At 39.0% G+C, this 22,216-nt stretch overlaps 1 protein-coding gene across 6 annotated transcripts in view; it reads right to left on the bottom strand.

The window, feature by feature from the left end:
• ARHGEF12 (Rho guanine nucleotide exchange factor 12) overlaps nucleotides 1–22,216 on the bottom strand; it is a 217,435-nt gene that overhangs the window by 39,506 nt on the left and 155,713 nt on the right. For all 6 annotated transcript variants that reach the window (XM_045838908.1, XM_045838881.1, XM_045838897.1 and 3 more), the window contains one exon: nucleotides 774–928. In XM_045838908.1, the coding sequence (XP_045694864.1) occupies nucleotides 774–928 (155 nt within the window). The remainder of the gene's footprint in view (nucleotides 1–773; nucleotides 929–22,216) is intronic.

The raw sequence follows: 22,216 nt of genomic DNA, 5'->3' as shown, positions 1-22,216 counted from the left end.
GAAACTGTGTGGTACTCTGAAGTCATTTTCTTGATTCTGTAGAACCCTCCTCCATATTAGCTGTAAGAATTTAATACTGGCAAAGGAAAAACATCATTCAAAACCATTTGGTAATTAAAAATTAAGTGTACTCCAAAACTTGTACTTCAAATTTAACAGTGCACTCAGAAACTCATCTTTTTCTAATAACACCCACCAATCACAACTATAACATTAGAAAACTGTGAGCCCAAACATCATATAACCTTTAAATTGAGTCCTCCTAAGTAACAGTACTTTTGGTTATCTAATTTGCCTATAAACCCTCGTCTCTGAGGCTAGACTTGTAATTCTACTATGTCTTAATGTTATCAAGAACATTTATTCAAATTATATTCTAAAGATAGCAGAGGGTACAGCATTCATGTCACATCTCTGTTACATAAAATGCTTGGATAAAGAGTATTGCATTAGGATAAAGCAAGACCTGGATTCTAGTTTTCTCCCTATCACTTAGGAGCTACAATCTTTATTTGTTCAATTACCTGAGCTTTAGCATCTTTATTTATAATCTATGCATAAATTAACTTAGCCTGAAAGTAAAGTGATAGGGCAATGTTGTCTTAATGATTTTGTAAGTTATAAAGTTCAAGGGTCACCTATATAGCTTAATTTCTTCTTTGTCTAAAACAAAAGGCAAGCAGAAACTGTGAAGCAAACACCAAAGCTCGGGGTATTTTCTGCTCTAATAAAACTCACTATATGTAAACAACAATAACAAACACTAAACTCACCATTAATTACTTCCTGTCTTTTGATTTCACAAGGCTTTAGTCCCACTAATACTTCTCGACTAACGAGCTGTTGCCAGTTGGGTGGATCTGTCTCCAAGTCATTTTCAAACAGTTCATCTTCACTTTGACTTTCTCCAAAACCTATGCTGTCAAACCTAATGAAAAAAATGATGAATTCTTTTGGAGGACTTCAGGTGGACAATAGGAAATAGCATTAGTCTTTACATTAATCAGTCTGATAGATTGTATTCAGTGTTTCCTTTAAAAATTTTTTTGTAAATGACAGTTGAAATACAGTATTATTAGTTTTAGATGTATTAACACAGTGAATAGATGTGTTTATATAACTTATGAAATGATCACCCTGATAAGTTTCATACAATACTTGTCTTATACCATATAGTTATTACAATGATATTGGTTATATGCCCTATGTTGTATTTAATATTTCCATGACAATATTTATAACTGTCAATTTGTATTTTTTAACCCCTTCACCTTTTTCAGCCATCACACCAATCTCACTCTCATTTGGAAACCATTGACTGTTGTCCAAATCTATGGAAGTTTTTGATTCCACATATGGTATTTTCCTTTCTCTGTTTGACTTATTTAACTTAGCATCATACCCTCTAGATCCACAATGTTGCAAATAGCAAGATTTCATTCTTTTTATGGCTGAGTAATATTCCATTGTATATATGTTTACATCTTCTCTATCCGGCTACTGATGGACGCTTAGGTTTCTTCCATACCTTGGCTACTGTACATAATGCTATAAAGAGCATAGGGGTGCTTATCTTTTCAAATTAGTGTTTTAGACTTCTCAAATAGATATCCAGAAGTGAAAGTGATGAGTAATATGGTAGTTGTACATTTAATTTTTGGAGGAAGACTGTTTTCCATAGTGGTTAACAACAGTACACAAGGATTCCCTTTTTTCCACATACTCTCCAAAATTTGCTGTTTGTTATTAATGACAGCCATTTGAAGCACATCAGGTGGTATCCCACTGTAGTTTTAATTTGCATGTCCCTGATGATTAGTGATGTTGAGCAACTTTTCATATTAGATGTTACCGTATCAATAGATATTAGCCATCTATATGTCCTCTCTGGAAAAACGTTTATTCAGGTTAAAAATTCTGAACATTTTTAACCTAAATGTTTAGGGTTTTTTTGTTTTGTTTTGTTTTTGGTGTTAAAAGTTGTATGATTTTCCTATGTATTTAGAAATTAACCCTTTATAGGAGGTATCATTGGTGAATATTTTCTCCCATTCAGTAAGCTGTTTTGTTTTGTTGATTATTCCCTTTGCTGTGCAAAAACTTTTTAGCTTCATGTAGTCCCATTTGCTTATTTTTTCTTTTGGTTCTCTTGCCTGAGGAGACATATCCAAAATCCTATTACTAACAGTGATGGCAAAGAATTTACTAGCTATGTTTTCTTCAAAAAAAGTTTTATGGTTTGGGATCTTACATTTAAGTCTTTAATCTGTTTTGAGTTTACTCTTTTATATGGTGTAAGAGAGTGATCCAATTTCATCCTTTTGCACATATCTTTCCAGTTTTCCTAATACCCTTTATTGAATAGGCATGAATTTATTTCTGGACTCTCTTCTGATCCATTGATCTGTTTTTATGCCAGTACTATGCTGTTTTGATTACTACAGCCCAGTAGTGTAATTTGATACTTGGTAGTATGATACCTCCAACTGTGTTCTTTTTTCTAGAGACCTCTACTCAAGGTCCTTTGTTCCATATAAAATTTAGGATTATTTGTTCTAGCTTTGTGAAAAATAACATTGCTATTTTGATATGATTTCAATTGCATCTACAGATTGCTTTGAGAAGTATGAACATTTTAGTGATGTTAATTCTTCTTATCTAAAAGCACATGCTATACTTTTATTTGTATCTTCTTTGTTTCCTCAGTTTCTTAGGGTTTTCTGAGTATAAGTCTTTTACATCTGCAAATAATAACAGTTGTCTTTATTCCTTTCCAAACTGGAGGTCTTTTAGTTCTTTTTATTGTGCTTTCAGTAGCTAGCAATTCCAATACAATGTTGAATAAAAGTGGTGAAAGTGGATATTCTTGTTTTGTTCTTGATATTAAAGAAAAAACTTTGTTTTTCTTCACTGAGCATGATGTTATCAGTGGATTTGTCATGTATGGCCTTCATGTTGAGGTATGTTTCCTGTACCATGACTTTGCTGAGGTTTTATCATAAATGAATGTTAAATTTTGTCAAAAGATTTTTCTGTATCTGACATAATCACATGTTTTTTATCCTTCATTTTGTGTATGTATTATGTAATCTTAAATGATTTGCAGATATGAACCAACATTGAATGCTAGGATTTGAACTCCTTATCTCATGAAACACACCTTAATGACCATCTGGTGTCAGTATGTCTAGTAGACCCTAACCTGAGGCAAATCTGTTTCTTCAATTTTTATCTGTAGATAATATCTGTTTTCTATAATGATAGCCTTTGGACATTGATTAATGAGCTACGCATGTATGCTGTATACCCCTACACATATGGATCCCAATAAAAGCTGTTTTGGAGAAGGGCTTGGGACATTCTCCACTAGGAGGAATGGTCACCCCTTTCCTGCCAGACAGACTGTGTCTGGGCCAATTCATTTTATCCATGACCAGGAGAACTCCACAGGACATAGTTCACCTCAACTGGTGCCCAAACAGGGACCCTCAATTGGGGGCCTGCATCAGTTGAGAGGCTATGAGGTCTCGTCGAAGAATGCACAACTAGACAGATGGGATTCAGCACCTTCATCCCACCATAAGGGACAGAGGTACCAGTGCTTTTGGTTATGCTGCCAGTGCATCTTAGATGAAAAGGGAAAGGGGAATTTCTTTCAGGGCTGCCTCTTACAGCCGTTTGGTTTCGGTTTTCCTTCTCCTCCCTCCACTTTTAGGTATACTAGGAAGCCACCATCAGCTAAATAACTAACAGTCAAGAATTGAATTGAATGAGAGCTCCGGTTTTGGCCGCACTCCAAAGATGAGAGGCATTTCCTTCCTCTGGCCCGAGTTTCTGGGTGTCCCTATGTGAGTTGGGGCCTAGCAGAGGTATCTGGGGTCAATCCCCTAGATGTATAGGGGCCTCACAGGGAACTCCAATCTTCTGGCTTGTCTGAGGATGTGTGATATAAGGGTTGGTCACCCAGCACTCTGAGCCCTCCCAGCAGTTTAGATGACTGGGAGAGAAACCGAGACACGTAAGAGAGGCAGGGATGACCAAAGGGTGACACTCTTAGGAGCCCTCCTTACAAACAGCACACTTTGACCCATGACATTTATCTCAGTCCCCAGCAATCAGCCAGAAGAAGCTTACAGAATGAGGTAGGCGGAGCCAAAGCGAAGGAAGACAAAACTGTAAGTTAAAATACCCCAGCTGCAAAAATGGGCTCAGGGCTTTCTAAGGAGCAGGAGACATATTTTCAATTGCTTCAGCAGCTTCTTAAGGCTGAGGGATGTCAGGTTAAAGAACTGAATTTAATTAACTTATTATAGACAGTAAAGAGCTACTCTCTGTGGTTCCCAGATAAAGGCTCTTTAGATTTAAAAGTATGGGAAAAAGTAAGGCAGAAACTAAAATGGCATCAGGAAAATGGGACCTTTACAGGGCATCAGAATTTATTAACCTGGAGCATAGTTAGAATGGCGCTCACCCCTATTCATACTAGAAACCCTCATAATCAGGATAGCTTAGAATAAAAGAAGGGACCTTTCATGGCTGCCAAACCTAATAATAAAAACCTGCCACTGCAAATGGAGGGGGATGGCTTCCTTCCAGCCCTCCTTCGGTCCCACTATGGGGTAACTCACTGGAGGATCTACTTCCTCCCCTTTCTCCTTGAGTAGATTTGCCTCTGGCCTTTAGCCAGACCACTACCAATATGCAACAATGTCTCTGAGAGGCTGCGAAAGCTAGAGACTGGAAAGCTCTATCTGCCTTTCCTGTTGTTACTAAACAATGCAGGCAGCCATCCTATGAACCTTTCCCTTTTGAAATATACAAAGACTTCTGACCCACCCAGTATACTGTATGGCATTCAGAATATACTAATCACTGCTGCCACCAAGCGGCTGAGATAGCAGAAGCTGAAACCCAATCCAGCTTAATATGCTTCTTGGAACTGATCGGTAAGAATCCACTGGAGAGCAAGCGGAAATGGACCCTCAAGCTTTCTCCCAATGCTCCCAGGGTGCTCCCCATGCCGTGAAGATAGTTCTGGAAGCTAAAGCCCAGGGACCAGGCTCCTTCATTAATATTTGGCAAAGAGCCACAGAGGCTCACTTAGATTTTTTTGATAGACTACAAGAAGCAATACAAAAACAGGTTGAGAGTCAGGAAGCAGCTGAGACCCTTTTATCACAAGTGGCTTATGAAAATGCAAATAATGATTATAAGGCTGTACTCAATCCTCTCAGACTAACCACCATTAATACTAGTCAATTTACCAAGGCTTGCCAAAACACTGGCACAGAACAACATTGAGCCATGTTGCTAGTGGCTGCCATAAAGGAAATTTCCTTTAATTTCCATCAAGGAAATTAAATGCTTTAATTGTGGCAGATCAGGACACGCCTGTTGGGAGTGCTGAACCAAACAACAGAATAACCCCAAAACCCTGACCAGTAAAGACTGCCCACAATGTGGCAAGGACAAACAGTGGGCCAACCAATGCAGATCCAAATATGATAAAAATGGCAAACCACTTATACCTCAGGGAAATGGGCTTGGTGGGGGTGGGGGTTGCAAACTCCGATGCCCCAAATTCCAACAGTTTTCCAGGCAGCAGCAACCAATTGTTTTGGACTCAGGACTGAGTCACTGATCTCTGCGCCACAAGAGGAAGCACAAGATTGGACCTGGTCACTACGCAGGAACTCATCTTAAGAGAACAGGATAAAATCATCATAGCTCTTATAGGGGTATGGGGACCACTACCTGAGGGCACTATTGGATTGATTTTGGGAAGATCTAGCATTACCACTAGATTTTATCAGATTTTGGTCCAGCCTGGAGTAACTGATTCTGATTATCAGGGAGAAATCAAAATTACGATCAGAACCTTTGGATATCATGTCATTCCCATCCAAACTCATATAGCCCAACTTCTTCTTCCCTATACAGTCCCAAATACTCAAAATAGTAAGAAAGGGGAAAGAGGCTTTGGTAGTACTAATAACCAATCTGTTTTTGGACCGCTTCCATCAAATTAAATAAACCTCTTTTAGAAGTAACAAAGACAGAACCTTTCATGGCCTGCTAGATACGGGAGCAGATGTCTCTGTAATTTCTAGCCAATTTTGGCCTCCGGATTGGCCGCTAGCAGAAGCCAACATATCCATAACTGGCATAGGAGGTGTTTCTTAGCCACACAGGTGCTATGGTCCTGATGGACAGGTAGTACAAATTCAGCCCTATGTCCTTCCAGCCACACTTAATATCTGGGGATGAGACCTTCTTACTTAGTGGGGAATGAAATCACCCTCCCACCTTTTTGCTAGTGGCCACTGTTCAAATATCTCCTCTACCCCTCCCCATGGCTTTTAGATATGCCTGTGTGGGTTGATCAGTGGCCAGTGGAAGGGGAGAGGTTAAAAACAAACAAACCATGAATTAGTACAACAATTAGAAGCAGGACATACTGAGCCATCTAACAGTCTGTGGAATACTCCAATTTTTGTAGTTCCTAAAAAAATCAGGGAAATGGAGGCTTGTACATGATCTTAGAAAAATTAATGAGATACTTCAAGCAATGGGTGCTCTCCAACCTGGAGTCCCAAATCCAGTCTGCCTACCTAAGGACTGGCCACTTGTAGTCATTGACTTAAAAGACTGCTTTTTCACAACTCTGGCTGAAAAGGACAGAGAGCAATTTGCTTTCTCTGTCCCAGTTCTTAACAACTTTCAACCATTATAGAGACTCCACTGGAAGGTTCTCCCTCAAGGCATGTTAAATAGCCCAACTATCTGTTCACATTTTGTACACCAAACCTTATGGCCTGTCTGGGAAAGGTTCTCTAATTCTATAATACATTGTTATATGGATGATATTCTAATTGCTGCCCTACTTTCTGAGATACTGGCCGAGACCTATGTTTACCTAAAAGAAGCTGTCCATATCTCATGCAGGCCTAATTATTGCCTCTTAAAAAGTTCAAAAATCTGAGCGTTTTAAATACCTGGGGCATATTCTTTTTCACTGGACAATTCAGCCTCAAACACTCCAAATCAATCTACCAGGACCACCAACCCTTAATAACCTCCAACAACTACTGGGTGTTATTAACTGGATTCGACCTAGCCTAGGAATTACCACCCATCAGTTTATTCATTTATTCACTACCTTAAAAGGAGACTCTGGTCTAAATTCTCCTAGAACTTTATCCTCCCCAGGCTCTGTAAGAACTAGATTCTGTCGATGAACATATCAATAAAAGACAGTTCACAAGAGTTGACCACCAATTTCCCATCAGGTTATTCTGCTTTCCCACTTTAGGTACACCCACAGGATTAACTGGTCGACTATTACCTCAGTCAGGCATGACAGAATGGCTATTCCCCTTTCATCAACCTCAATGTACTATTGCCACTTATATTACAGCTTTATGCCATTTTATTATTAAAGAACAAGAACTCAACTACTTTTTGGCCATGATTCAGCTATTATTCACGCCCCACTTACCCAAATTTATTTACACTTGTCCAGTCAGTCTCTAGAATTTCAATGTGCTATCACAGATTTTGTTGGCAAAATAGAAATTAGCCTGCCCTCATATAAATTATTGCAAAATATCCTAATTCTTAATGTTTGTTTAAAAGAAAAAAATTAATAAGACCCCTATTCCCAAAGCAAGGACTGTTTTCATTGATGGCTCAGGAAAAGCAGGGAAAGCCACCATCACCTAGCAAGAAAATGAGGAATAGAAACACTGTATTTCTTATGGTCACTAGATCCACTCAACAAGCTGAGTTCTCAGCAGCCATTATGGCTCTCCAACAGTGGCCTTATGAGCCCTTGAATCTAGTTTGTGATTCTGATTATACTGTGTATACTCTAATTCATATAAACCAGGCTCTCCTTAAGGGGTCCATTGACCCTCCTCTAATCAGTCTATTTTTAACCTTACAAACCTTGCTAGATAGAAGGGAACATATTATATTTATTACACATTATACATTCCATACAGGACTCTCTGGTCCTATGTCTGAAGGCAATGCCCAAGCTGACGCTCTGGTAAGCATAGTAGATACCTTTCAAAAGGCTGTTACCCCTCTTCAAGCTTTTCATCAAAATAGTCACACACTTCACAAAGAGTTCAAATTCCCACATTCTCAGGCCAAACAAAATTATTAAAGAATGTCCAGATTGCCAAGCCTTAGGTAAGGCACTGCCCTCTATTGGAATTAATCCCAGAGGTTTAGAGCCACAAATAATCTCGCAAACAAATGTCACCCATTAAACCCCCTTTTGGGAAGTTTAAACTTATTCATTTCTTTAGAGATACTTTCTCCTGAGCATTACATGCTTCCGCCCATACAGGCAAATCAGCTAAGAACATCCAGGCCCACTGGCTTGAGGCTTTTAGCCCTTTAGGCCATTCACAACAAATTAAAACTGGTAATGGACTGGGATATATAGCCTCATCTACTTAACATTTCCTACAAAGATGGGGAATTCAATACAAAACAGGCATCCCTTATAATCCCACAGGCCAAGCAACTGTTGAACATGCCCATCGTACCTTTAAAACTCTCCTTAACAAACAAAACAGGCGAAGCCAGGAAACCTCTCCCAGAAATCTGATAATGCTGGCCGTGTACACTTACAATTTTTTTCTTAATTGTGATAATTCTCTTAACACACCAATTGAGAAACATTTCAATCAACAAAAGGTAGATAGATAATAAGGGGCCCCATCCCTTTGTGTTGTACAGAGATCCCTTGAGAGAAGGGAAATGGAAGGGACCAGCAGAATTGTTGACATGGGGAAGAGGGTGTGCTTGTGTCTCCGCTTCAGAAGGACCCTTGTGGCTCCCAGAGAAGAAAGTGAAGCCGTATCATAGAAAAAGCTACCCCACTCTGTGATCCACCTCTGTTCCACTAGACTCCCCCGATCCAGGAAGAAATACTACAGATGATGAGGATGCTGGAAGTGAAGGACTGGTGCTGATGGGATGGCTACCGACCCCACCAACGGGATAGACAACCTACACATACTGATGTTACTTGGCATAGTCCCAAATAATTGAATCAAGAGGCAGACAGCATGTTAAATCAGACAGGGGTAGAGGATACTCCCCAAACACGCTTTCTCGCCTTTTTAGCCATCATCTCTTCCAATTCAGCATGCAGTATACTCATTCTCTGACTTCTTCTTAGCCTAGGGGGAGGAAGATTAGCCTCTTCTGAGACAGTTTATTGGGCACACATCCTTGATCCATTGTTTTTTTTATTACATACCTGGTGGCATTCTGAGCCTTTCTCTACCAATGATACTGAATTGACTGGGGATACCTGGCTCCCGCCTCGAGGACCGTTAGAGCAAGGGGTTCACTGGGATTCGGTGCCAGAATAAAGTATTTACCTGCCAAAACACCTTCCTGCTTGCCTTACTACTATCCCTGGATGTCTATGCTTGCCCATGAGCTTTCGTACCACTGTATATCAGTATAATGTAAAATTATGGGGTATTGAAGGTTTACGGGTTATTGCAGCCCGGGGTCTACCCTAAACCAGACCATAGAAAAGATAGATCAGCAAGAGTGTCCTGTCCTCCCTAGCTGTTCCACGGAAAAGGCGCACCAAGACTGGGAGCCTTATAGCAAGATGCTTCTCAGGAAAGGGGAGATCCCTGGTATTCCTCTCTGGTGGGAGGACTAAGGACCCAGGCTTCAAGCTAAATGTAATAACACCTACTATGAGGAAGGGTTTAATAGTATTTGTAAGCCCCTTGCCTGGAAAGGAACTGGACCAAGAGACTCACTACTAAGAGTAAGAGGGGAAAGTTACACCAGCCCCTGACATTAAAAACTTATGGCAGGGTTGACTCCCCTTTCGGGATAGACATGTTAGAACCTGACTTATACAAATCAACAACAAAACAGGCTTAGTTGTTACGGGATTTTTCTCCAATGATAGCCAGCCAGTTATTGTTTGCACTTCTCACCCCTGCCTTCTCTTAGCCACTCCTGGGACACCTCACATTACCTATGATAATGGCTCTCATTTATATAATTTAACCCTATCCAACGGATCTTTTTATGCTAGCTGCTTAACTCATAGTAATGTTACCCAACACAATCTGACCACTGTCTTCACAGTTCAATGATGGCTGAGCTTTGGCTACCAGTCAATGCTACCTGAGAATGTCGGGACCCTGGGGGTCTCGCTGCCCTCAACCAAGCTCCAGCGACAGTCCAGGTCAAATGCTTTGTTGGTACTCTCATAGCATGCACTGTCTCTGCCATTATTATGGTTGCCACTGCTGCCACAGCTATGGTGGCATTAGCTGAATCAGTCCAAACGGCCCATGCAGTAAACACTTTGCTCATTAACACTATTAATGATATGCTACAGCAAATGCATATTGATCAAGAAATCAAGGCAGTAGAGTCTGCAGTAATATGGCTGGGAGAGTGACAGGATGCTCTTGTCACTTGTTAATAGCTCACTTGTGATCCAGGCTTCTCTAAGCTATGTTACTCCACTGAAGTGGAACTCCAGTCAGCACTCATGGAAGGAGGTCCAACATCACTTGCGAGGAGCCTTTTCCACTAATCTCAAGGGACATATCAATGACTCCAACTTGAGCTGTATCAACAACTCCAGGACATTAAATGGCTCACTGAACAGAAGGTCTTCCAGACCCCACATGACAACTTGCAATGGCTCAATCCAAGGCCTTAGTTTGAAGGACTAAATTTGTGTATTTGGGTCATAGGGGCTACGGGATACCTCATAATCATTGCAGTCTTTTGTGCCTTGAGATGTATATACAAATTGTTTTCCAGAGATCGTATACACGAAAATCAAGTAGCAGGCTTCATAGGATTTACCACCATATCTGCCATAACAAACAAAAAAGGGGGAGATGTTGGGGATTACTTTGTTTGGTATTGGAGACTGTAGCCCTGTGCAAGCTAGGCCTTGAAAGAGGCCTGTAAAACTGGGAATGCAGGAGGCAGGCATGACCCAATGCTAGCAGTGAAGGTTCCTGTGGGAAATCAGGCCTGAAGAGTACATTGTACCCTTTGAAGCTTGCTTTGCTCTGTATAGCCCTGTTGATATAAACCAGATGTTTAAGTTCAAAGCATAAGGAGTAAACTCCTTATTTCATGTAACATGCCTTAACGGCCATCTGGCATCAGCATGTCTAACAGACCCTAACCTGAGGCAGATCTCTGTGTTTCTTCCATTGTTATGTGTATATAATATCTGTTTTCTATGACTACAGCCTTGGGACACTGATTGATGAGCTATGCATGCATGTTGTATACCCCTACACATACCGATCCCAATAAAAGCCATTTTGGAGAAGGGCTTGGGGTATACTCCACTAGAGGGAATCGTCACCCACTTTCCCACCAGAGTGTGTCTGGGCCAACTCACTTCATCTGTGACCAGGAGAACTCTGTGGGATGGGGTTCCCCTCAGATTTCTTCTAGGTTTTCCAATTTCTGGCAATAAATCTGTTTGTAGTATTTCTTTATAAATCTTTGTATTTCTGTGATATAGGTTGTCAGTTCTCTTTCATTCCTGATTTTATTTACTTGGCCCCTACCTCTCTCTTTTTTATTTTTTTTCCTTGTTGATGAGTCTGCGTTAAGTATTTATCAATTTTATTTTTTCAAAGAACCAGGTGTTGGTTTCATTAATGGTTTCTTTCTTTTTTTTTATTGAACTCTTTCATTTACTTTAGCTCTTATCCTTATTTTTTTTTTCCTCCTTCTGCTCACTTTGGCTTTGTTTGTTCTTTGTTTAGTTCCTTCAGGCATAATTAGATTATTTATTTGAGATGTTTTTTTGTTTCTTGTGGTAGGCTTGTACTGCTATAAATGTCCATCTTAGAACTGCTTTGCCAGTGCTCTTTAGATTTTTGGTCATTGCGTTTTCATTTTCATTTGTTTCAAGGTATATTTTGGTATATTCCTTGATCTTGTCGTTAATCCACTCATTGTTTAGTAGCATGTTAGCCTCTAAATGTTTGTGTTTTTCAGCTTTCTTGTTATTAATTACTAGTTTTGTATTACTGTTATCAGAGAAGATCACTGATATTACTTCCTTCTTCAATTTATTGAGACTTGTTTTGTGGCCTAACATGTAGCTTGTCCTGAGAAATGTTCCTTATGCACCTGAGAAGAATGTATATTCTGCTGCTGTGGGTTGTGATGTCATAAACATATCAACCCAGATTAGACAGATTTGATGTAATGTGTCATTTAAGGCCACTGATTTCTTTGTTAATTTGCTGACTGCATTACCTATCCATTGATATCAGTGGGGTGGTTAAGGTCCCCTACTATTACTGTCTTACTATCAACTTCTCTGTTTGTGTCCATCACTATGTGTTTTATATATTTAGGTACTCCTATGTTGGATGCATAGATGTTTACAACAGTTATACTGTCTTGTTGGACAGATCCCTTTTATCATTATGAAATGCCCTCTTTGTCTCTTGTTACAGCTCTTATTTTAAATTTTATTTTCTCTAAGTATTCCTACACCAGCTTTTTTTGTTTTCATTTCCATGTGAAGGAAATGCCTTTTCCCATTTCTTTACTTTTTTACTGTGTCTTTAGATCTGACATGGGTCTGCAGGCATTATACAGATCAGTCTTATTTTTTTAATCCATTCAGCCACTCTATATGTATTACTTGGAGTAGTTAATACATTTACATTTAAAGTAATTATTGATATCTATGCAGTTATTGCTATTTTATTAATGGTTTCCTATTTGTTTTTGAAGTTCCTCTCTGTGCCTTTCTTATTCTCTAATATGTTGATGACTTTCTACAGTGTTATGTTTAGATTCCTTTCTTTATTTATTGTGTATCTCTTACAGATTTTTATTATGTGGTTACCACATGCTTCATGTATACCAAGCTATGTTTATAAGTCTATTTTAAGCTGATGGTCATTCAACACATTCTAATATGACAATTTTTACTCTACCCCTCCACATGTATGTTTTTAATCATTATTTTTAATACTTCATGTGTCTGTGTGTGTATCCCTCACTTTATTGTTGTAATTACACATGATCTTCCTACTGCATTTTATACTTTGTACTTACTTTATAGTTGTCTGATTCTCTGCTTTTACTGTTTACATAAATCCCTTGAACATTTCTTATACTACTGGTTTATTAGTGATGAAGTCTTTTATCTTCTACTTGTCTGGAAAGCTCTTTATATCTCCTTTGAATCTAAATGATAGCCTTCCTGGGTAGAGCAATGTTCATTGTGGGTCTTTGCTTTTCATCACTTTGAACATTTCATGACAACCCTCTCCAGCCTGCAAAGTTTTGTTGAGAAATTATCTGACACTCTTAATGGGAGCTCCCTTGGACATGATTAACTGCTCTTCTCTGGTTGTGTTTAAGATTCTCTGTCTTTTACCTTTGGCATTTTAATTACAATGTGTCTTGGTATGGGCCTCTTTGGGTTCATCATGTTTTGGCTCTTTCTGTGCTTCATGGACTGGCATGTCTATTTCCTTCACTAGCCTAGGGAAGTTTTCAGTTGTTATTCCGTCAAATAGGTTTTAAGTCCTTTGCTCTCCCTCTTCTCCTTCCAGCATGTATATGGTACAAATGTTGGTACAATGGTGGTTGTACCAGAGGCTCCGTAAACTACCATTATTTTTAATGTTTTTTCTTTTTACTATTCTGATTGGATATTTCTTCTTCCAGATCAAAGATCTGATGCTCTTCTTCATCTAATCTGCTTATTCCCCTAGTGCTTTCTTCATTTTTGTTATTGTACTCTTCACGTCCAACTGCTTCTTCTTGAAGTTCCATATCTCCTTATTTATGTATTCTATCTCTTTGTTAAAGTTCTGAGTCTAGCTATTCTTCCCCTCAAGTTGCTGAGCATCCTTATAACCAGGGTTATGAACCAGAGTTCTATCTAGTAGGTTGTTTATCTTCATTTTATTTAGTTCTTTTTCTGTTTTTTTTTTTTGTTCTGTTCTTTCTTTTGAAACATGTTTCTTTGTCTCCACATTTTGGCTGACTCCTGGTATTCATGTCTATGTATTAGGTAGATCTGCTATGTTTCCCAATCTTGGCAGAGTGGCTTTATGTAGTAGGTATCCTGTAAGGCACACTTGCACAGTCTCCTTGGTCACCTGAGCTGGGTGCTCTTGCAGTGTCTCCTGTGTGGATTGTGTGTGCACTCCTGTTATAGTTGCACCTTGATTGCTTTTGGCATATCACTGGGTGGGTGACCCTTAGGCTGACTGGCAATAAGGGATGGCCATGACTAGATCAGAACAGCTCTTGTGCAAGGGCAGAGCTGAACCCATGGAATGGGAGTTGCTTTAGCAGGACTATAGTGGCAGCTGAATACACCCTTCTGATTTGTTATAAGTACAACTGATTGAATGTTGTTCTGGTGTGGTCTGAAGCCAGCCACAAGGTGTGTTGGTTCTGAAGCCTCTAAGGAGGGGCTCTTGTGCAGGCTAAGGTCAACCCCCAATAAATGTCCAACATGTGTCACCTGGTGGGAACTACAAAGTGATCTGTGGTTGGTTGCCTCTTGTGTTGGAGTTGGAGGGACTTGGAAGCTGTTATGCTGCAACACAGGTCAGCTGTCAACAGTGCCAGGCGTGAAGTTTCAAGATGATGACAGAGTAGGTAGATCTTTCTCACACCACTTCCCAGAACCAAACTGGAAATAAAACTAAATTGGGGAACATTCACCCAGAATTACCAACTGAAGACTATCTGAAGAGGACACTTTTAACCAAGGATAGGCAGAAACCACCTTGAGACTGGTGGGAAGAGAGGGACCACAACAGGGGCTAGGCCTACTCCCATAGGTGGCAGGCTGAGGTTGTGAAAGGATATCTCAGCTGCGGGAGGTTCTCCTTAAGGGGAGTGAAGCATAGACCCCAGACCGGGCTCCCCAGCTCAGAGCGCCAGAGTTGGGATCAACTACCCATGTAGCATCCAGTGGTAAAAGGCAGTGTGGTTTCTCAATGCCAAGAGATGGAGCCCACTGGAGACAGTCGTAATTTTTAAAGGGCCAAAGCACAAAATTTTTTTTCAGAGAGACTCACTCTGGCAAAAGGAGGGTGGTGAGGACTGGAGTCACCTGAACAGAGTCTGGAATGGGATATAGGTGGGATATGTGGGGGAACAGGTACCAGGATCACTTTGCTGGGTTGTCCCCAGGATACTGCAGTAGCCATTTCATTGAGAGGAGCACACCCCACCCAGGAGCACTGGCCTAGGGAAAAGCAATTACCCAACCCGCTGGGATACTGCTTACCCTAACTTCTTGAATCCCACACAACATACCCATTGGAATACTAATACAGAAGTGTAGCTCTGAGGTGGGAGGGGACATGCCCACCATGTTCTCTAAAGTTTGAATGGCACCTCCCCCTCACAGGAGATCCAGGGGTCCCATTATCCCAATTCTACCAAACGCCCTATCAGAAATAGCCTTTTCAATGACTAAGACTGACAGCAGAAGGCAGGAGAAGGTGGATCCTGACATGCCTTGGGCATATGCTGACCTATCCCTATGCCCTAGCTGATAAAGAGAAGCCTGGCCCCTCCTGTGCACAGCCAAGCCCAGCAAATCCAGGCACAAACTGTGGATTGCTTATAGCTTCCAACAGGTTGCTGAGGGCCAGATGTGGATATAATCTGACATTGACTTGCATAGAAAACCTCCCAAAAGGCTCAGAACAGGCACACTAAGTGGCCAGTTTCAGATAACTTCGGAGTAGGATCTAAGGAAAGATTCCAACAGGTACTAAATTCTGCTGGAACAAATTCCTCTTTGGTCTTTTTCATTATTTTATTCTTCCTTTTTAAATTATTTTTTCTTTCTCTTTTTCCTCCCCCCCTTTTATCTTTTATATTTATTCTCTCTTCCTTTTTTCTATCTTTTCATCTTTTTTCCTTTTCTTATTTTTTTGTTTTTCTAACCTTTTTTCTCTTCCTTCTTTCCTCTCATATTTCCCCCTTTTCTTCTCATGTTCTTGTTTTCTCTATTTTTTTCTTATGCTTTGCTCTTTTGTTATTATTAGTTTTTTAAAGTCTTCTTTTGTTTTGTTTTGTTTTGTTTTGTTTTGTTGGCACCTGCAAAACAGCTTGTGTGATATGGTTAGGATTGAGCCTCACAATCAGCCAGGCTGAGGGGAAATCCCACCCACCAATTAGCCAGCAACAACTAAGATCCTATTACAACAGGAGAGTCCACATAAACCCACACTAGGGATATTCCTAGAGCACTCAGCTCTGGAGATCAAGGAGATGGCACCACTAGGTCCCAAAGAACAACAACTACATAAGCCATCCCGGTAGGACTGGGAGTCATAGCAGTTATATCTAATACATAGAAACAAACACAAAGAGACAGTTAAAATGGGGAAACAAAGAAACAACCCCCAAATAAAAGGAGGAACCTCCAGAAAAAGTGTTAAATGAAATGGAGACAAGCAATTCATAAGACACAAAGTACAAAGTAAAGAATATAAGGATGCTCAAAAAACTTAGAACATCAGCATGAAATAGGACATAAACCATGAGTAAGAACCAGTTGAAAATATAGAATACAACATCTGAAATGAAGAATACACTACAAGAAATTAAAAGACAGTTGAATGAGGCAGAGGATCAAATCAGCGATTTGAAAGATGAAATAGAAAAACACCCAATCGGAGCAACAAAAAAGAAAAAAGAGAAAAAGAACAAGGATAGTTCAAGGGAACTTTGGGGCAAAAAAATATGAAACATAATAATATCTAATAATACCCTGTAATTATAGAGGTACTAGAAGAAGAATTAAGTGAGTAAGGGATAGAAAACCTATTTGAAGAAATAATGACATAAAACAACCCTAACCTAGTGAAAAAAAAAAGTTACACAAGTTCAGGAAGCACAAACAGTCCCAATCAACATGAACCCAAAGAGATCTACTCCAAGACACATCATAAGTAAAATGGCAAACATTAAAAACAGAGAATCTTAAAGGCAGCAAGAGATGTATAGTTACTTACAAGGGAGTTCCCATAAGTCTGTCAGTTGATTTCTCGACAGAAACACTTCAGGCAGAAAAGACTGGCATGAAGTATTCAAAGTAATGAAAAACAAGGGGCCTGAAACCAAGATGATTATATCTCGCGAGGCTAACATTTAAAACTAAAGGCAAAACAAAGAGCTTCCCAGACAAAAATAGGCTAAAGGAGTTCATTACCATCAAACCAGAAACACAAGAAATGTTAAAAAGATTGTTTTAAGAAGAAAAAAAACAGAGAGAAACATAGGTATAAAGAATAAAATGGCAAAATAAGTACCTATCAGTAATAACCTTAAATGTAAATGGATTAAATGTTCCAATCAAAGACATCGAGTGGCTGAATGGAAAGAAAACACGACCCATATATATGCTGTCTATACAGAGACCAGCCTCTTGATGGACTTTAAGAGAGAGATCAACAGCAATCCAGTCAAGGTAGAGGATTTTAACAAACCACTGTCATCACTGGATAAATTTTCCAGATAAAAAAATCACCAAGGAAACAATGACCTAAAATGACAAACTAGATCAGATGGAGTTAATTAATTGATATTTATAGAACATTTCATCTGAAAACAGAATATACATTCTTCTCAAGTGCACATGAAACATTCTCAAAAACAGACCACATGGTAGGACACAAAATAAGTCTTAAAAAATTCCAGAACACTGAAATATTAAGCACCTTCTCAGATCACAATTGCATGAAACTAGAAATCATCTATAATTTAAAAAACTCAAAGACACTCGAACACATAAAGGCTAAATAACATGTTACTAAACAATGAATAGTTACTAATGACATAAAGGAAAAAACAAAATATTACCTGGAAACAAATGAAAATGAACACACAACAACCCAAAATCTATGGGACACAGTGAAAGCTGTTCTGAAGGAGAAGTTTATAGCATTTACAAGCCTACCTCCAGAAGCAAGAAAAAACTCAAGCAATCTAGCCCTATCCCTATAAGAACTACAAAAAGAACAAGAAAAGCCTAGAGTAAGCAAAAGGAAGGAAGGAATAAAGATCAGAGCAGAAATAAATGATGTAAGTCTAAAAAATACAAAAGGTACATGAAAGCAAGAGTTGGTTCTTTATAAAGATAAACAAGATCAATGAACCTCTAGCTACACTTATCAAGAAACAAAGAAGAGGACCCAAATAAAATCAGAAATAAAAGAGAAGTAAAAACTGACATCAAAGAAATATAAAAGACTGTAGAAAATGCCGTGTGAACAGCTATATGCCAGCAAATTGGACAGCCTGAGAGAAATGGACAAATTCTTAGAAACATAACAATCTTCTAACACTCAATAAAGAAGAATCAGAAAACCTGAACATACCAGTAACGGCTAGTGAAGTTGAAGGATTAATCAAAAAACTCCCAGCAAATAAAAATCCTGGACTGATGGCTTCACAGTAGAATTTACCAAACATTCAAAAAGGAACTAATACCCTTCCTCCTTAAACTATTCCAAAAAATTCATGACTAGGAAAGACTTTCAAGCTTTCTTTTTATGAGGTCACATTATTCTAATTCCAAAACCAGATAAAGACACAACAAAGAAGAAAAGTATAGGTCAATATCCCTGATGAACATAGATACTAAAATCCTCAACCAAGTATTAGAAAACCAGATCCAGAATACATTAAGAAGATCATATACCATGATCAAGAGGGATTTATTCTGGGGATACAAAATTGGTACAAAATATGCAAATCAATAAATATGACACATCACAAACAAAATTAAAGATAAAAATCACATGATCATATCACAGATACAGAAAAAACATTCAACAAAATCCAACACCCAATTTATGATAAAAAAAACTCTCAACAAAGTGGGAATAGAGGGATCATACCTCAACATAATCAAGGCCATATATGAAAAACCTACAGGCAACATCATAACAAATGGACAAAAACTAAAAGTGTTTGTCTTAAGATCAGGAATAAGAGAAGGATGTCTACTTTCACAGTGGTCAGACAAGAAGAAATAAAAACCATCCAAACTGGAAAGGAGGAAGTAAAACTGTCATTATTCCACAAATGACATGATAATGCACACAGAAAACCCTAAAGGCTCCACCACAAAACCATTAGGTCTAATAAATGAATTCAGCAAATTAGCAGGATACAAAAATCAGTATCTAGAAATTAGTGGCTTTTTTACACACTAATAATGAATTCTCTGAAAGAGAAACTAAGAAAATGATCCCATTTAGTATTGTGACAACAGCAACTAGAAATGAAGGTAACTAGGAATACACTTAACTAAGGAAATAAAAGACCTGTACTCAGAAAACTATAGGACATTAAAGAAAGAAACAGCAGAAGATACAGCAAGTGGAAGCATGTAGTGTGTGCTGCTCATGGATGGGAAGAATTAATATCATTAAAATGTCCATATTTGCCAAAGTAATCTATAGATTCAATGCAACTCCTATTGAAATACCAATAGCATATGTCACAGTTCTAAATAAATAGTCCAAGACTTTATATGGAACCAAAAAGATCCCAAATAGCCTCAGCAATCTTGAGAAAGAAAAACAAAGTTGGTGAGATCAGAATATCAGATATCAAACTACACTACAAAGCCAATGTAATCAAAACAGCCTGGTACTGGCACAAGAACAGGAGAATAGATCAATAGAACAAAACAGAGAGCCCAGAAATCAACCCACACCTTTACGGTCAATTAATATTTGACAAAGGAGGCAAGAGCATACAATGGTGTAAAAACAGTGTCTTCAATAAATGGTATTGGGAAAATTGGCCAGGTACCTGGCAAAAAAATGCAACTAGACCACCAACTTATACCATACACAAGAATAAATTCAAATTTATAAAAGACTTAAATATAAGTTGCAAAACCATAAAAATACTAGAAGAAAAAACAGGCAGTACAATCTCTGACATCTCCTAGAGCATTATTTTTGCCAGTATGTCTCTGAGGGCAAGGGAAACAAGGGAAAAAATAAATACATGAGACTATATCAAGTCAAAAAGCTTATGTACAGCTAAAGAAACCATCAACAAAATGAAAAGGGAACCCACTGTATGGGAAGACATATTCACCAACGATACATCTGGTAAGCGGTTAAAATCCAAAATATATAAAGAACTTATACACGTCAATACCAGAAGACAAACAATCCAATTAAAAAATGAACAAAGGACCCATCCAAACAGACCCTTCTCCAAAGAGAACATACAGATGGCCAATGGACATATAAAAAATGCTCAGCATCATTCATCATCAGAGAGATGCAAATCACAACTACAGTGAGATATATCACCTCATACCTGCAGAATGGTTACTATCAATAAATCAAAAAACAACAAGTGCTGGCAAGTATGTGAAGAAAAGGGAATGCTAGTGCACTGCTGGTAGAAATGCAGACTGGGCAGACTCAACAAAAATTAAAAATGGAACTGCCTTTTGACCCAGCAATACCACTTCTGGAATATATCTTAAGAATCCTGGAACACCAATTCAGTAAAATATATACACCTCAATGTTCACAGCAGTATTATTTACAATAGCCAAGATCTGGAAATAGCCCGAATGCCCATCAATAGATGAGTGGAGAAAAAAGATGTGGTACATTTCCACAATGCAATACTATGCAGCTGTATGAAAGAAGGAACTCTTACCCTTTGCAACAGCATGAATGGACCTGAAGGTTATCATGATAAGCAAAATAAGCCACTCAGAGAAAGACAAATACCATATGATCTCACTAATATATGGAATCTAATGAACTAAACAACAAAATAGAACCAGAGGCATGGATACATGGACTAGACTGACAAATGTTAGAGGGGAGCAGTGGGGAGGACTGGATAAAAGAAGGTGAAGGGATTAAAGTATATATGTATGTGTTTGTGTGTGTGTGTGTGTGTGTGTGTGTGTGTGCGTGCATATCCCATGGATACAGACAATAGTATGGTGAAGCCCAGCAGAAGGGGGCTGCTGCTGAATGGAGGTGGGTAAAGGGGGAAAAAATGAGGGACATGTATGATAGTGTCAACAAAAGAAATTTCTTAAATAATAAAATAAACAGCATTTCAGATACTAGGATGAATAAAAATTAATATTATTTTAGTAGCTCTGAAAATATATCAGATTTCATTTTGCTCGTTAATAATTTAAAATTCTTTACTTCATATTGACATTGTACACTTAATTTTCAGTCTTTCCTTGTATAATTAAACAATGTAAATATACAATGTCATTCCATTTCATGTAACTACTATTAAATTCATGTATGTAAATTTTTAAAAAATAGTGCCAAGCTTCAGACATTTTGGTGATCACCTTGATGTGCGCCTATGCCAGTGGCCACTTGCGCTAGGCTTATGGTCACTTAGTTGAAGCTCCTTTCCAAGCCAACCTTGGACATAGCTTATGCCAGGCTTGCAGCTATCTGATGGCAGTTATAATGCAAGCTGAGACAGACTGTTGGTTGTATTGCACTTGGGGAGTCTTAACAAGTGGTATAGGACATGCCATGGACAGCCCCCAGTTGTTTGGATTTGGAGACTCTTGAGATATTTTAGGAATATCCACAGCATAAGCTAACACAGACCGCTTGTGTGGAACAGCTACTGGAAGTGGCTCAGGGTGTGTTGGTGTCTGAGGCAATCAACATGGCTGGAAAAACAATGTTAGCCAGGTTAATGGAGAGCACAGATTTGGAGCCAACCTAAGCCTGCCAGATAGGTAGTGGGAGGGGTCAACAAAGTAACAAAAGTAGTGCCTACCAGCACTTTGGTCCCCAGATAGCATTGTTCTGACCTCTGCCCTTCCATCTCTCACCCCTAAGCTACTCTATTCAGTTCCTCTTTGCAAGTCCTTGCTGTTCCTGTGCTGGTGCCTAGAAGGAGGGAATTCATGAGGGAATTAGCCCATAGGCCTCTCAAGAGGAATGCCTGGGACTCCAGGAGCCCTCTGCCTCACTCAGATACAATTCCCACAGGTTTTCACAGCCAGATATTATGGGCACTCCTGTCAAGGAAGCCCAGTGTGGTGCTGGAACCCCTCATTCCTTAGGGGAGACCTCTATAGCTGAAATATCCCTTCTGATTCTTAATTACCCCACATGGGTGTGAAACCTGCACATTCTGCACCTCTACT

Source organism: Phyllostomus hastatus, unplaced genomic scaffold, assembly GCF_019186645.2.
Source record: "Phyllostomus hastatus isolate PE091 unplaced genomic scaffold, TTU_PhHast_1.1 phas_contig_113, whole genome shotgun sequence".
NCBI classification, from domain to species: domain Eukaryota; kingdom Metazoa; phylum Chordata; class Mammalia; order Chiroptera; family Phyllostomidae; genus Phyllostomus; species Phyllostomus hastatus.
This window is presented reverse-complemented; position numbering and strand designations above follow the sequence as displayed.